The 13,844-nt window shown below is 47.6% G+C and overlaps 1 protein-coding gene across 1 annotated transcript in view; it reads left to right on the forward strand.

Annotated features, from left to right (window-relative positions):
- Positions 1–11,902, forward strand: part of LOC121001564 — an 82,361-nt gene extending 70,459 nt beyond the window's left edge. Inside the window, exons 3-7 of the mRNA XM_040432699.1 lie at positions 5,840–5,983; positions 6,067–6,258; positions 6,364–6,522; positions 6,606–6,729; positions 11,643–11,902. Of these exons, the coding sequence (XP_040288633.1) occupies positions 5,840–5,983; positions 6,067–6,258; positions 6,364–6,522; positions 6,606–6,729; positions 11,643–11,902 (879 nt within the window). The remainder of the gene's footprint in view (positions 1–5,839; positions 5,984–6,066; positions 6,259–6,363; positions 6,523–6,605; positions 6,730–11,642) is intronic.
- The last annotated feature ends 1,942 nt before the right edge of the window (positions 11,903–13,844 follow it).

The raw sequence follows: 13,844 nt of genomic DNA on the forward strand, positions 1-13,844 counted from the left end.
GGACAGGAGTGACATGGCTGCAGTATACATACTGGGCAAGTTCTGGACTCCCTTCTCATCTTCTGGGAGAACTGACACAAACATGGACCAGGGAGTATTATCACTGTAACAGCCAGCAAACAAAGTTCCTGGTCATTGGGGGCATCTGTAAGCTTCACAGTGCCGTCCTGCTGGTATGAGATGCTAGCATGTACTTTTGCAAGCAAGTCTGTACTCAAGAGGCAACAAGGGACGTTATCACTGACAGCAAACGGGCAAGCACTTCTTAGTTAAGGGCAAATCTAATACGGATGGGTTCTAATGAAAGGGGAGTGTACTACTTTTCCATCCACTTCTACCCAAAGACGGTGTTCTTGTACATTAAGTCAGGGGAGGACATGTTTGTTGTGCATAACTGTCTTGGCTGCTCCAGTATCAATCAAAAATGGGACTACAGTCAGGTCCATAAATATTGGGACATTGACAGAGAAAGAATTCTTGGCTCATCCACCACAGTTGTTTTCCGTGGTCTTCAGGGTCTTTTTGTGTTTCTGAGCTCACCGGTGCGTTCCTTCTTTTTAAGAATGTTCCAAACAGTTGTTTTGGCCAGGCCTAATGTTTTTGCTATCTCTCTGATGGGTTTGTTGTGTTTTTTCAGCCTAATGATGGCTTCACTGATAGTGACCGCTTTTTGGATCTCATCTTGAGAGTTGACAGCAACAGATTCCAGATGCAGATAGCAGACTGGAAATGACCTCTGGACCTTTTATCTGCTCATTGTAATTGGGATAATGAGGGAATAACACCCACCTGGCCATGGAGCAGCTGAGAAGACAATTGTCCCATTACTTTTGGTCCCTTAACAAGTGGGAGGCACATATGCAAACTGCTGTAATTCCTGCACCGTTCACCTGATTTGGATGTAAATACCCTCAAATTAAAGCTGATTTATGGACATGACTGTACTTCTTTATCACCAAGAGTGAAGCCGATACTGGATTGCCTGTTTCCTAATCTTGGTCTAACTTTCCCCCCTCACCTGACTTTGTGTTGTCCTCATGACAAAAACATGGGTGTCGGTGGGAACGAACAGTGATCGGGGCATGGTCAACACAAAATACAATCCTCTTGTGTGTGGACGAGGAGTTCCACACACAGCACAACTCGCTCTCTTCTGGGTTCTGGGTCCCGCAGACTCTGCAGGTCCATCTCCCAGGACCATTATAGGGTGGCAAACTTACTTTTTCCTTACTTCAATGAGGCATTTGGCATCAGGGCTGAGGCCATGCCCTAGGAACACTACCTGTGGTTGGCACCACTTAACCACCAATGCTGTTTGAGGTTACTCTGCGCTTTGTTTTACAGAAGTACCCAGCTTTTCCTAATGTGGAATTTAATAGACTGAAACACAGGACTTCTCATCTTTCCTGGGGGTGTCTTGTAACTAGGGGATGGGCACAAGGGCTGTCGTTGTCTGTGACGTCCACCCTGCCCTCCTCCCGCTCTCCTCTAAGTCATCTAAGTCCACCCCTTCGGTTGGACGGTGTGATCTTCCCTCTCTCCATCAGTATTGTCTTGACGGTTCATGAGTACAGATCTCTGATGTTAGCACAACATTCAACATATAACACATAACTACAAACATTGAAACAAACAGATATGAGAATACAGACATGAACACATGAAGGGCCAATAAGAAACATTTCATTGACTTCAAATAAAAAAAAAATGTAGAGCTCAACAAACACTTTTAGCACCAATAAAAAGCAAAAACTCTTCCAAGAAAAATAAAATATAATCCCCAATGAGCATATTACACTGCTCAAAAAAATAAAGGGAACACTTAATCAACACAATGTAACTCCAAGTCAATCTCACTTCTGTGAAATCAAACTGTCCACTTAGGAAGCAACACTGAGTGACAATCAATTTCACATGCTGTTGTGCAAATGGGATAGACAACAGGTGGAAATTATAGGCAATTAGCAAGACACCCCCAATAAAGGAGTGGTTCTGCAGGTGGTGACCACAGACCACTTCTCAGTTCCTATGCTTCCTGGCTGATGTTTTGGTCACTTTTGAATGCTGGCGGTGCTTTCACTCTAGTGGTAGCATGAGACGGAGTCTACAACCCACACAAGTGGCTCAGGTAGTGCAGCTTATTCAGGATGGCACATCAATGCGAGCTGTGGCAAGAAGGTTTGCTGTGTCTGTCAGCGTAGTGTCCAGAGCATGGAGGCGCTACCAGGAGACAGGCCAGTACATCAAGAGACGTAGAGGAGGCCGTAGGAGGGCAACAACCCAGCAGCAGGACCGCTACCTCCGCCTTTGTGCAAGGAGGAACAGGAGGAGCACTGCCAGAGCCCTGCAAAATGATCTCCAGAAGGCCACAAATGTGCATGTGTCTTCTCAAACGGTCAGAAACAGACTCCATGAGGGTGATATGAGGGCCCGACGTCCACAGGTGGGGGTTGTGCTTACAGCCCAACACCGTGCAGGATGTTTGGCATTTGCCAGAGAACACCAAGATTGGCAAATTCGCCACTGGCGCCCTGTGCTCTTCACAGATGAAAGCAGGTTCACACTAAGCACATGTGACAGACGTGACAGAGTCTTGAGACGCCGTGGAGAACGTTCTGCTGCCTGCAACATCCTCCAGCATGACCGGTTTGGCATTGGGTCAGTAATGGTGTGGGGTGGCATTTCTTTGGAGGGCCGCACAGCCCTCCATTTGCTCGCCAGAGGTAGCCTGACTGCCATTAGGTACCGAGATGAGATCCTCAGACCCCTTGTGAGACCATATGCTGGTGCGGTTGGCCCTGGGTTCCTCCTAATGCAAGACAATGCAAGACCTCATGTGGCTGGAGTGTGTCAGCAGTTCCTGCAAGACGAAGGCATTGATGCTATGGACTGGCCCGCCCGTTCCCAAACCTGAATCCAATTGAGCACATCTGGGACATCATGTCTCGCTCTATCCACCAACGTCATGTTGCACCACAGACTGTCCAGGAGTTGGCAGATGCTTTAGTCCAGTTCTGGGAGGAGATCCCTCAGGAGACCGTCCGCCACCTCATCAGGAGCATGCACAGGCGTTGTAGGGAGGTCATACAGGCACGTGGAGGCCACACACACTACTGAGCCTCATTTTGACTTGTTTTAAGGACATTACATCAAAGTTGGATCAGCCTGTAGTGTGTTTTTCCACTTTAATTTTGAGTGTGACTCCAAATCCAGACCTCCATGGGTTGAAAAATATGATTTCCATTTTTTTATTTTTGTGTGATTTTGTTGTCAGCACATTCAACTATGTAAAGAAAAAAGTATTTCAGAAGAATATTTAATTAATTCAGATCTAGGATGTTATTTTTGTGTTCCCTTTATTTTTTTGAGCAGTGTATATAAAAACAAATATCGTACTTCATACACATTCACATTTTCATTTGTGCATTTCTTGCTGCAGCATCATTTACTCATTTTCACAAACAGCTCATAACCACGCCCTTATGTGAAGTATGGATTGCACACATAGCTCTGCTAAGCATCCAACAGTTTTCACACATACTCAACTCAGCTACAACTCAAAGCCACACCCATTCACATTCCACTGAATCATTTATGGCTTCCATCCCAGCCACACAGTTTTCTTTGTTTCATCATAAAACTTGCAGCACAAACAAGCACAGCTTTCCTGGAAACAGACACACCACACCCAGAATTGTTGATGATCTTTGTTGCTGTTATTTTCCACGTCTTCTGGTCTTCACTCTGTGATTAATCAAAATCTTATAACAAGACAGCATACAAGTTATAATCATACAATAATTTTTGTTAAACCCAAATCATCCTATATGCCACGTGGTCTTAATTGGTGTTGCACATATATAATAATTTTTGTTAAAGGCTGGATTCCCACATTCGGTTAGCTGCTTGGGAAAGAAGAAAGAAAATTATTAAGCAATCTTCACCTTTCTTCATCTTGCAAAAGGTTATTACACATATCACATTACTTACTCCGCATAGCATATTCCCTCCCCCCTTCTTCATAGTCACTTTTGTATTGCCTGCATCTCTTATCTAAGTAATGTTTTATTAGACTATATGCTTCTCTGTTAAAGATGGGGGATGGAAATGAGCCCACTACAGCCGTCAGCCCCCCTTTTTCTGACTCTTATCACTCAAGGAGCCATCCAACTTTCCCGAGACTTTGGGATTAACACAGAGCCAGACAGACTTTATTCATTAAATGACCATCCTTTACTACTCTATTCCCTAATGCTATTGCCACAAATCTTTTCTTCTGGGACACACACATAGCATTAGTGTACAAAACAAGACATAACCAGTTCATTTCTGAACATTTAACACAAGTGCCTTTCTGATTGTACACTTTCTCTGCACCTAGCTAACTTTCATCACTCAACTTTCCTGGTTACTAGCTGGGGGGCTGTATATTCTCCTCCTTCATGAGACTGGGCCATTTCAACAGCAATACTTCATACTGACACACACAAAACAGAGGAGTGAGCAGGCACCTTTAGCCCTTTCCTCCCCTCTGGTTGGCTCAATCTGACTATCACGTCTGATCTGATTAGTCAGCCAGGACTTCCCTCCGCACCTATTCCTTATCAGATCAGGCGGCAATTCACCTCCGCACCTCTGGACCTTCTTCTGCACCTCTTTCTGATAAGATCAGGCGAAATTTACTTTGTCCCACACCTTAACGCTACAGAGCCCTCTTCCAAACCAGGAGGTTACTGTCCCCTCCCTTTGCCTGTAGTCTTACCGTCCGTGCTCAATTCACTCCTCAGACAATTACATAAACACATATACACAACAGAGTGAACTACCAATTCAGACTATTGGTTCTATTGACCCCAGGCTTTCAGCATTTCAGCCGACTACTATACTCACATGGGCTTCACCGTACAGCAGACTAAGCCACCAGGGCGTGACGAACTGAATAGCAGAAAGGCATGCAAGATAAATGGTTTTCTTACCTTTCTAACTAAATCCGCAGTCATCTCTCTGCTGTTCGTCAGGTCCTGGGGGCTCTTGAGGGTCGGCTGTCGATGCTCCCTTCACCTGGGGCCCCACGTTGGGCGCCAACTGTTGCAGTTGCTTTAATTAAAGCATTTAAGATACACTCTGGTGCTCCAAATGAAGGTACACCAAGGGGTTAATATCCACGTGTGGCAGAGACATACACTGACACAAAGGCAGGTCAAAGACAGTCTCTCTCTCTTTATTACAATGAGTAAAGTGGTTTATACATCTTCAGGTGGAGGGTGTCCCCCTCTGAGGCTTATGTCGTAATTTAATTGGCTAAGACAGAAAAGGAGATGAGAAGAAAAAGAGATAACACTCTAGCATCTGCGAATTGTGCACTACCCTACGAACTTTGGTGTGTGAGCCAATGTAAACATCTGTGGGCAGAGGAGAAGTGAAGATGTAATTAGCCCACAGCTCCATGCCCCCTTCTTCTTCTCTCTTAAATGTTGCGTAAACAGACCTTCAAGAGTGGAGGGGCTTAGGGAAGGCACTCAAGGCAAAGGCAGGGGTAGTTTATAGCAGCTACATAAAATTATCTAGTTTATACAGTTCTAGAGATACAGAAGATAGAATGATATTTACACATCTCTATCACTGTAATCTCTAGAAATGACCACAAAAATCTCCAGTGCTCTATACAATGACGGGTCCCCATGTTCCCTCCCAAAATAGAGCAGTGGCGTGCATGTCAGCCTCTTGGGATCACTGGGGGTACCAACGGGTTGTACACCAACATCCTATGGATAGATGATTAATATTTTTGTAGAATAACCCGTTAATTATAATATTTCTCATGTCTCTCCATCCACAGGATTACATTATAGTGAAGAAGACATCGAGGGGGAATCCCATCATCCATGAGTCAGAAGGGTGGACCCCCATCACAGAGCCCCACCCCATGATACATGAAATCCTAGAACTCGCCCACAAGATGATGAAGCTGCTGACTGGAGAGGTGACACTGCTGGGAATGCTGGGAAATTCTCCAGTAACAGCACTAGAGGGGTCTGGGTGATGACGGTGTCATTGTGTTGTCAGGTTCCTATAAGGTGTCAGGATGTGGCGGTCTATTTCTCCATGGAGGAGTGGGAGTATATAAAAGGACACAAGGATCTGTACAAGGAGGTCATGATGGAGAATGACTTACCAGGGATGGATGAGGACAGAAGCCACATGGGTGCGAGAATATTGGACCTCACCCTAGAGACAATCGGCCTGATAACCGGAGAGGTGAGAGATTCACACCATATCCATCTGGTCACCATTAATAAAACTGGTAAAGGAAAGATGATGGATTGTTAGACTATATAGTGATCAGTGTCTCTACGTCCACAGCATTGCATAGTAGTGAAGAAAGTGCCTGGAGATTGTGTGGCCCCCCGTGTGTCTGGAGGATGGAGTGGGAGCCAGGGCCTTATCACAGAGCCTCACCCCCTGATACTTGAGAAGATCCTAGAACTCACCCACAAGATGATGGAGCTGCTGACTGTAGAGGTGACACTGCTGGGAATGCTGGGAGATTCTCCAGTAACAGCACTGGAGGGGTCTGGGTGATGATGGTGTCATTGTATTGTCAGGTTCCTGTAAGGTGTCAGGATGTGGTGGTCTATTTCTCCATGGAGGAGAGGAAGTATTTTGAAGGACACAAGTATTTGTACAAGGAGGCCATGATGGAGGACCACCGGCCTCTGACATCACCAGGTAAGCCACTGTAAGACAAGATGTAATACTATTCATAGACACTTCATGTCCCAAATTCAGATGTCGCTCAACAGGCAGTAAGGCATACATAGTGGCTGCCTCTAGTCCTCCCTGCACTTCATGTCTCCAAATCACACAGTCTATCCATTAAACATGCATGGTATAGTTGGACAGAGTCAGGTTACTTTCACACTTGCGTTTTGTGTGGATCCGTCTTGGACGGATCCGTTCAGATAATACAACCATCTGCATCCGTTCAGAACGGATCAGTTTGTATTATCTTTAACTTAGCCAAGACGGATATGTCTTGAACACCATTGAAAGTCAATGGAGGACGGATCCGTTTTCTATTGTGCCAGATTGTGTCAGTGAAAACGGATCCGTCCCCGTTGACTAACATTGTGTGCCAGGACGAATCTGTTTGGCTCATTTTCATCAGACGGATCCGTTGGGCTGCAAGCAGCGTTTTGGTGTCCGTCCCAAAAGCGGAATGGAGACCAAACTGATGCTCGCTTTGCGGATCCTTTTCCATTCAGAATGTAGTAGAATGCAAACTGATCCATTTTGGACCGATTGTGAGAGCCCTGAACGGAGAGCCAAAACGCGAGTGTGAAAGTAGACTCAGCTATAAATGATGAGTAGCTGTGACACAGAACAATATGGCAGGCCTACTGTCAGCACCAAGGTTCCATTGGGTATTTATGTAATAAAGAATGAGGTGATTCACGTGGTATTAGCTGTGGCAGCGCTCACAAAAATGGCCTCCATCCTCCCTGAGGCCGAAGAGCTATCCATACTCCCCTCCCTTCCTGAAACGAATTAACTTTCCACAAAACCACACAAAATACCTTCATGTTGGGTGTTGATCGGCCACAGCTTTTATTTGTTCATTTGTAACATCATTAACCAAGAGCGTTAAACTGCTCCAAACCACTAACACATGGCGCGGTATGCCAGCCGCTGGACTCCCATGTCCGCCCTTTAAGCCTCAAGGGAACCTGTCACCGAGATTTTGGGTATAGAGCTGAGGACATGGGTTGCTAGATGGCCACTAGCACATCCGCAATACCCAGTCCCCATAGCTCTGTGTGCTTTTATTGTGTAAAAAAAACGATTTGATACATATGCAAATTAACCTGAGATGAGTCCTGTATGCGAGATGAGTCAGGGACAGGAATCATCTCAGGTTCATTTGCATATGTATCAAATCGTTTTTTTACACAATAAAAGCACACAGAGCTATGGGGACTAGGTATTGCAGATGTGCTAGCGGCCATCTAGCAACCCATGTCCTCAGCTCTATAGACAAAATCCCGGTGACAGGTTTCCTTTCACCATGTATTATGGATGTCTCCAAACTGCCACGGAGGAGCCCGTCATCCTACACCGGGCTCCGACCACCACCCATCAAAAACATTGCTTGTTCCACCCCATCCTGCAACCCAGAGAGGAAAATATCAAGACCAATATCAGAGAGATGTACTCCGTCTGGCCGCATCAATGCCCGATTGTTGCCTTTAAGTTGGCGATGGTGAACCACTATGCCTCCCCGGGACCTAATAAAGCGGGAAATACGAGAGTTGACTGTTCTGCAGCATTATTTCATTGCCTCAGGGTCTCTAGCTCCATGCCTAACCACATGGGGGAAGATCTCTGACCATACGAGCACCATCTTTTATAATAGGGATAGCGGAAATTAGCCCACTGGTAACAGGTCAGGACGGACATAGGTCGCAAAACACCTGGAGCCCCATCGACCGATCCTCATAACGTCGGCCTCAGAAAGGACAGCTCTTGCAGCCTCGCTCGCCTCTCCAATGCGGAAAGAATGCGTCCCGAAATCACGAGTGTCGTGACCGACGGCTGCGAGCCAGCGTTTGACAATGGCGGTAAATTGAAACTTCGTGAGGGGGGGGAGAAATCTTGGTGCAGCAAAAAACTACTGCCGCCGGGGCGCAAGTCGCTGTAAGTTGTGACCAATCGAACTGGGCAAGCGGGACCCGAAATTGGGTGAAGCGGGATCCACGCCCCCCTGCCAAACGTGTCCGATTTAGAGCGCCTAATCCTGACCCGAACAGACCCATTCCTGATCAATGCATCGCTGAAGAGGCGGCCTCCCCGCTTATGACGCAAAGAAGGCAGTAGCTCGCTGATCCGAAGGGCCCCAAAAAAATCGAGGCTAAAGCTGACGGATAAGAGGATAGCCTCGAACTGGGAACTGCAAACCGCAGAACACGACAAAACCAAGCTGCAAAGTAATTGATACTAAATCAGCCGCCGGAATTTCGAGCAGATACTTTCCTTACGCCAACCCCGCAACGCCTGCGTGATCAAAAAAATTTCAGGACATCGCACCACCCGAAAAGACTAAATAAAAAGTGACACTGGACATACGCGGTTGGGCAACCGCTGCCGAAACCCCTAACGATAGCAAGCGCAATAAGAGTTCTACCGTAATCTTCAGTCTCGCTTCCTCCTGACTCACATCCTGAGTGCCGACAGTATCAAGCCATTCACCCCATGCCTTACCGTGTGCTCTCTAAGTCGCCAGAGTGACCGAAGAAGCGATCAATGACAGTAACTGCTGTCCACCAGCCTCCAGAGGTGCGGCGGGCATGGTACACCATCCTGGTCCGATCCAGGAAAAAGGAACCCAAAATTCCTGCCAATAAAAGCGAGAGAGAGCATCAGCAATTATGTTAGAAGAACCGGGAACGTGGCGGGACCTGAAGAAGATGTTAAATTCCAGACAACGCAACACTAAATGCCAGGGAAGCCTGAGAACCGGTAAGGACGAGGACGACGGGCTGTTAATGCTATGAACAACGCTTAAATTATCAGTCCAAAAGCATATATGCCGATTAGCAAACTGTGGGCCCCAGATCTCAACCGCCACGATAATAGGAAAAAGCTTTAACAACGTTAAATTCCTACAAAGACCAGATGCCAGTCAAGACTCCTGCCAATGGGATGCACACCAAGAATTACCGAAAACAGCGCCAAAACCACAAGAGCCCGAGGAATCTGTGATCAAGGAAAGCTCGGAATTAGAAGCCTCGGGGGCCAACCAACACGACCGCCATATATGTAAATCCGCCTTCGTAGATTTGGTCACACGGATATGATGGCGTGGGGACTTAACACCCCAAATGGCAAGGGAAAGCCAACAAGAAAAAAATCTCTGCCCATCGGCATCACCCGACATGCAAAAACCAATAAACCCAACAGAGACTGAAGTTGCTGGAGCATTATTTTATTTACTGATACGAAACCTTCGATCATAGCAGACAACTTCGACAATTTTTCCCCAGGCAACCGGAAAACCATAGCAACTGTATCGATCTTAATACCTAAAAATGAAAGGCAAGTCATGGGACCCTCCGTCTTGTCAGGGGACACCGGAACGCCGAAGCATTCCAATAGTTAGAGAAAAGTATTCAAGAGGTAGCAACAAGTCTCGTCTGAATCAGGGGCAACAAGTAAAAAATCGTGCAGATAGTGAATAACAGATCGGAGGAATGTACTAAACATTTCAAAATAATGGCAGGATATAGAGCAACCCATGGGAAGGCAAGTATTATAGTAATAAAGACCGTCGACATAGCAACCTAACAACTGATAACAATCCGGATGAACCGGGAGCAGGCGAAAGGCAGACTCAATTTCCGACTTTGCCAAAAGGGCACCGTGACCAGCCCTTCTGACCAGAGCTACCGCCCTATCAAAGGAAACATAGGACACCAAGGTGTCCTCTGGAGGGATGGCATCGTTAACCAAGGTCCCCTTCGGATGGGAGAGGTGATGAATCAGATGAAACTTACCTGGTTCCTTCTTAGGAACTATACCCAGAGGGGAAACGTGAAGGTTCGGATAAGGCAGGGAATTAAAGGGGCCCTCTATCCTACCCATGGAAACCTCTTTAGACAGTTTTTGTCAGAGAGCCTCTGGATGCTCTCGAGCCGACTTAAGGTACTGTGAAAAAAACGGAAACCTACAGAAAACAAAAGGGATAAAAAACCCAAACGTGAAACCAAAACGAAGCTGAGCAGCATCCAATTTATTGGGGTAGAGGTCTAGCCCGGGGGACATCATGGTGATGTTCACCGGGGTCTTTAGGGTCACTGGGCGTGAAGGACTTATGGACTTTTGGTAGAGGGCAGTTACAGCGGATGGCAGCAGGGGGGCCCCCACAAGAGTAGCACGAGTGCTTGTATTTGCGAACCGGCAATGACCCTCGTTGTACAACCAACATGCTCCAGGGCGACAGCCGACCACCGATCCTGTTGCTGAGGAGACCCCGGGACCAGTGGCCGCCCCGGGAAAGGGTGGCCTCTGAGACAACATAAAGCGGAGCCAGACGTCCGGGGCCTTGACCCCCCACCCTATATCCGGTTGAAGGGACAACCGGTTACGGAACTCCTCGTCATATCTCCACCACGCGGAACCCCCATAAGCCTTATAGGCGCTGTATATGGTGTCCTGATAAATGAAGAGTTCGGAACACCGTTCAGGCTGCCCTTGGCCCTTTACACATCCCAACATTGAAAAAGCTTGTAGCCAGTTATTCAGGGTCCTAGCAACCCGGGGGCAACGTTCATAAGTTTTTTCGGGAGGACGGCGCTCCTTGTCCACCGTGTGCTGGTCTATCTTAACTAGGGACCAGATATCGACGTATTGATTTGCCCATATTTTTTCTTTGACCTCTTCTGCCAAATGCGCCCCAAGCGGGCTAACACCGCAGAAGAAAGAGTCTTTATGGAAGCCGGCTGAAACTGGAAGGGGTTTGTGCAAAGGAGAAGGGGTAGGTGGTTGGGGGGCAGACTGCAATTTATCTAGGATGGTCTTAAGGGCCGTGACAACGTCCGAACCCTGGTCACCCGCCTCCCACACACCCGTATATCAAAACTCACCAGACTCAGCAGGAACTGGAGTCACCGGAGGAACCGCGTATGCAGTCGGTGCTGGAATGGCCGCTGGAACCGAAGACGAACGGACTGGAGTACAAACCAGGCTAGAGGCCTTAGAAGCTCGAGAAGGCTCCTGCCTATTGCGCCTTGAATGGGACACTGAACCAGACTCCACAGATTCGCCCAACAAAACATCCGAAGATGACGGTGAGCGCGATCTGGAGGATCTGGAACGCCGTCTACTCCCAGAATCCCTTGAAAAGTGACGGGACTGGCGCCTACGAGAACCGTGATGGTGCTGATGCCTGTAGGGGGGTCCTGCAGGGGAACGCAGGGTACTGCTGGTGCAGAGGGCTGAATAACCTCCCCCACACTATTATCCTCCGGTAGGAGGGAAAAACAGGGCTCATTTAATGTGGAGGGACACATTGGTGGTGCAGTGGAGGTCTGCACTGCAGCCCTGGATCAGCTATCCTGCGCACCCATAGCTGCTAATACACTGATCTCACACACAGGAAGACTGCTTGGAGAAAGAGCCGGCCGCAAAAGGAAGGGGCGAGGCTCTCCTCCTACTATGACCGGAGGCAAGCCTGGGAAGTAATTGAGCGGAGGGACAGGGACTTACAGGGGAAGGGGGACTGTGACCTAAGTGGGTGGGGGGGCGGGTGCACCGTGCGGATTACCGCCCCCCTCCCCCCTGTAGCTGGAAGTGGAGCCAGTGCCGGGGCACGATGGGAAAGGCTGGCAATAAAAGAAGACAGCCAGCCTTCCCTTTCTGATGAGAGACGTGCCAGGAGAGCCGCCCGGAGGGGATCCTCAGCGACCATCTTGCCTGAGAAGTGCTGCTGCTGCTGGTAAGTACAGCGATTCTCCAGCCAAGAGGCCGGCCGGAAAGGGATAAGGGGAATATATAATCGGGAGGGTGGCAGTCAGCCTTATTTAACCCTTCCCTTGCCATCTACCCGGGAGATGGGTTCAACAAAACTCCTAAAATCATGGGTATGAGGAGGGGAGAGGCCCCAACAATACCCCAAGTGGCAGAATGGGAAAGGGGGGCCACCTGCAGTCTCGCGTCACCCTCCCTACATGGTCAGGTGCTCTCCAATCTCTCAATTAACTGTGGCTCTGTCTATTGTCTTCTCACTTTGAATCACACAGCGACACTAAACTACCTCTTTACTTTGATTTAAGATCTTTATCTGCCAGATGTCCTTTCGTCCTATGAGTCACCCCAGCAAACACCTGCATTTCCAGGTTAGGATGTCATATGGCGGCTTTGACTTGTCCAGTGATTCATCAGTGCAATACACCTATAGTCCATCATAATTGGCTGAGGCTGCCTACAAAGCATTATAGGCAAGCCTGCCGGGCCATGGCTCCACATGCCATGTGATCTTCCATTATCTCCTGATCGGTAAAATGGCAGATGCCATTTTGAGTGATTTATGTGAGTAAATCCCAAAAGTTTCAGATTTGCTAAAATGCAGAATGAATAATTTCAGGAATCTCATAGGGACCGGTGTATCCGACACCCAACTTATGCCAAGGTTATTTAAGGTTCAAATTTTTGTACACAACCATACCTTTAACAAAGGCCTCGGCCTCGTAAAGTCTTACATCAGCATCCCTTTTATTTAGGGATCTCCTGAACCCGAGCTCAAACCACCAGATTCTCAGTAACCGAAATGGGAAATGACTCAAAGTGAGGATGGAACCCAAATGTAACATGAGGGTGCAGGTTTTCTCTACCAGACAAATGATCTAAATCCATCAATGTCTGAGTTTCTTCTGCTTTTTGAAAATGTATTTCTCTGAGGAATGAGTAAAAGCTGAGCTTCTGGATGGAAAGCAGCTCCAAGCCTGGAATATCTGTGGGGCTGGCTGGATAGCTTGGGGTTTGTTATTTAGGCCCTGATCACTTGTGTCTCCACAGATGGATCCAGGAGGAGAAATCCACCAGAGAGATGTCCCCGTCCTCTGTATTCCCAGGACTGTCCAGAGGAGAAGCTCCCACAGAACCATCAGGTAGATGGAGCTGAGCCCTATACACATCTATATAGGGGGGTCCTGCAGTCATAGAGGGGTCATAGATGGTGGGGGTCTCTTATGTGGACCTGTCTGCTGTATTGTCCTGAATTGTTACAGATGACAAATCAGGGGGAAGATCTGACGGTTTTTAAAGTGGAGGATGAAGAAGAGCGGATGATG

This window comes from Bufo bufo, chromosome 5, assembly GCF_905171765.1.
Source record: "Bufo bufo chromosome 5, aBufBuf1.1, whole genome shotgun sequence".
NCBI classification, from domain to species: domain Eukaryota; kingdom Metazoa; phylum Chordata; class Amphibia; order Anura; family Bufonidae; genus Bufo; species Bufo bufo.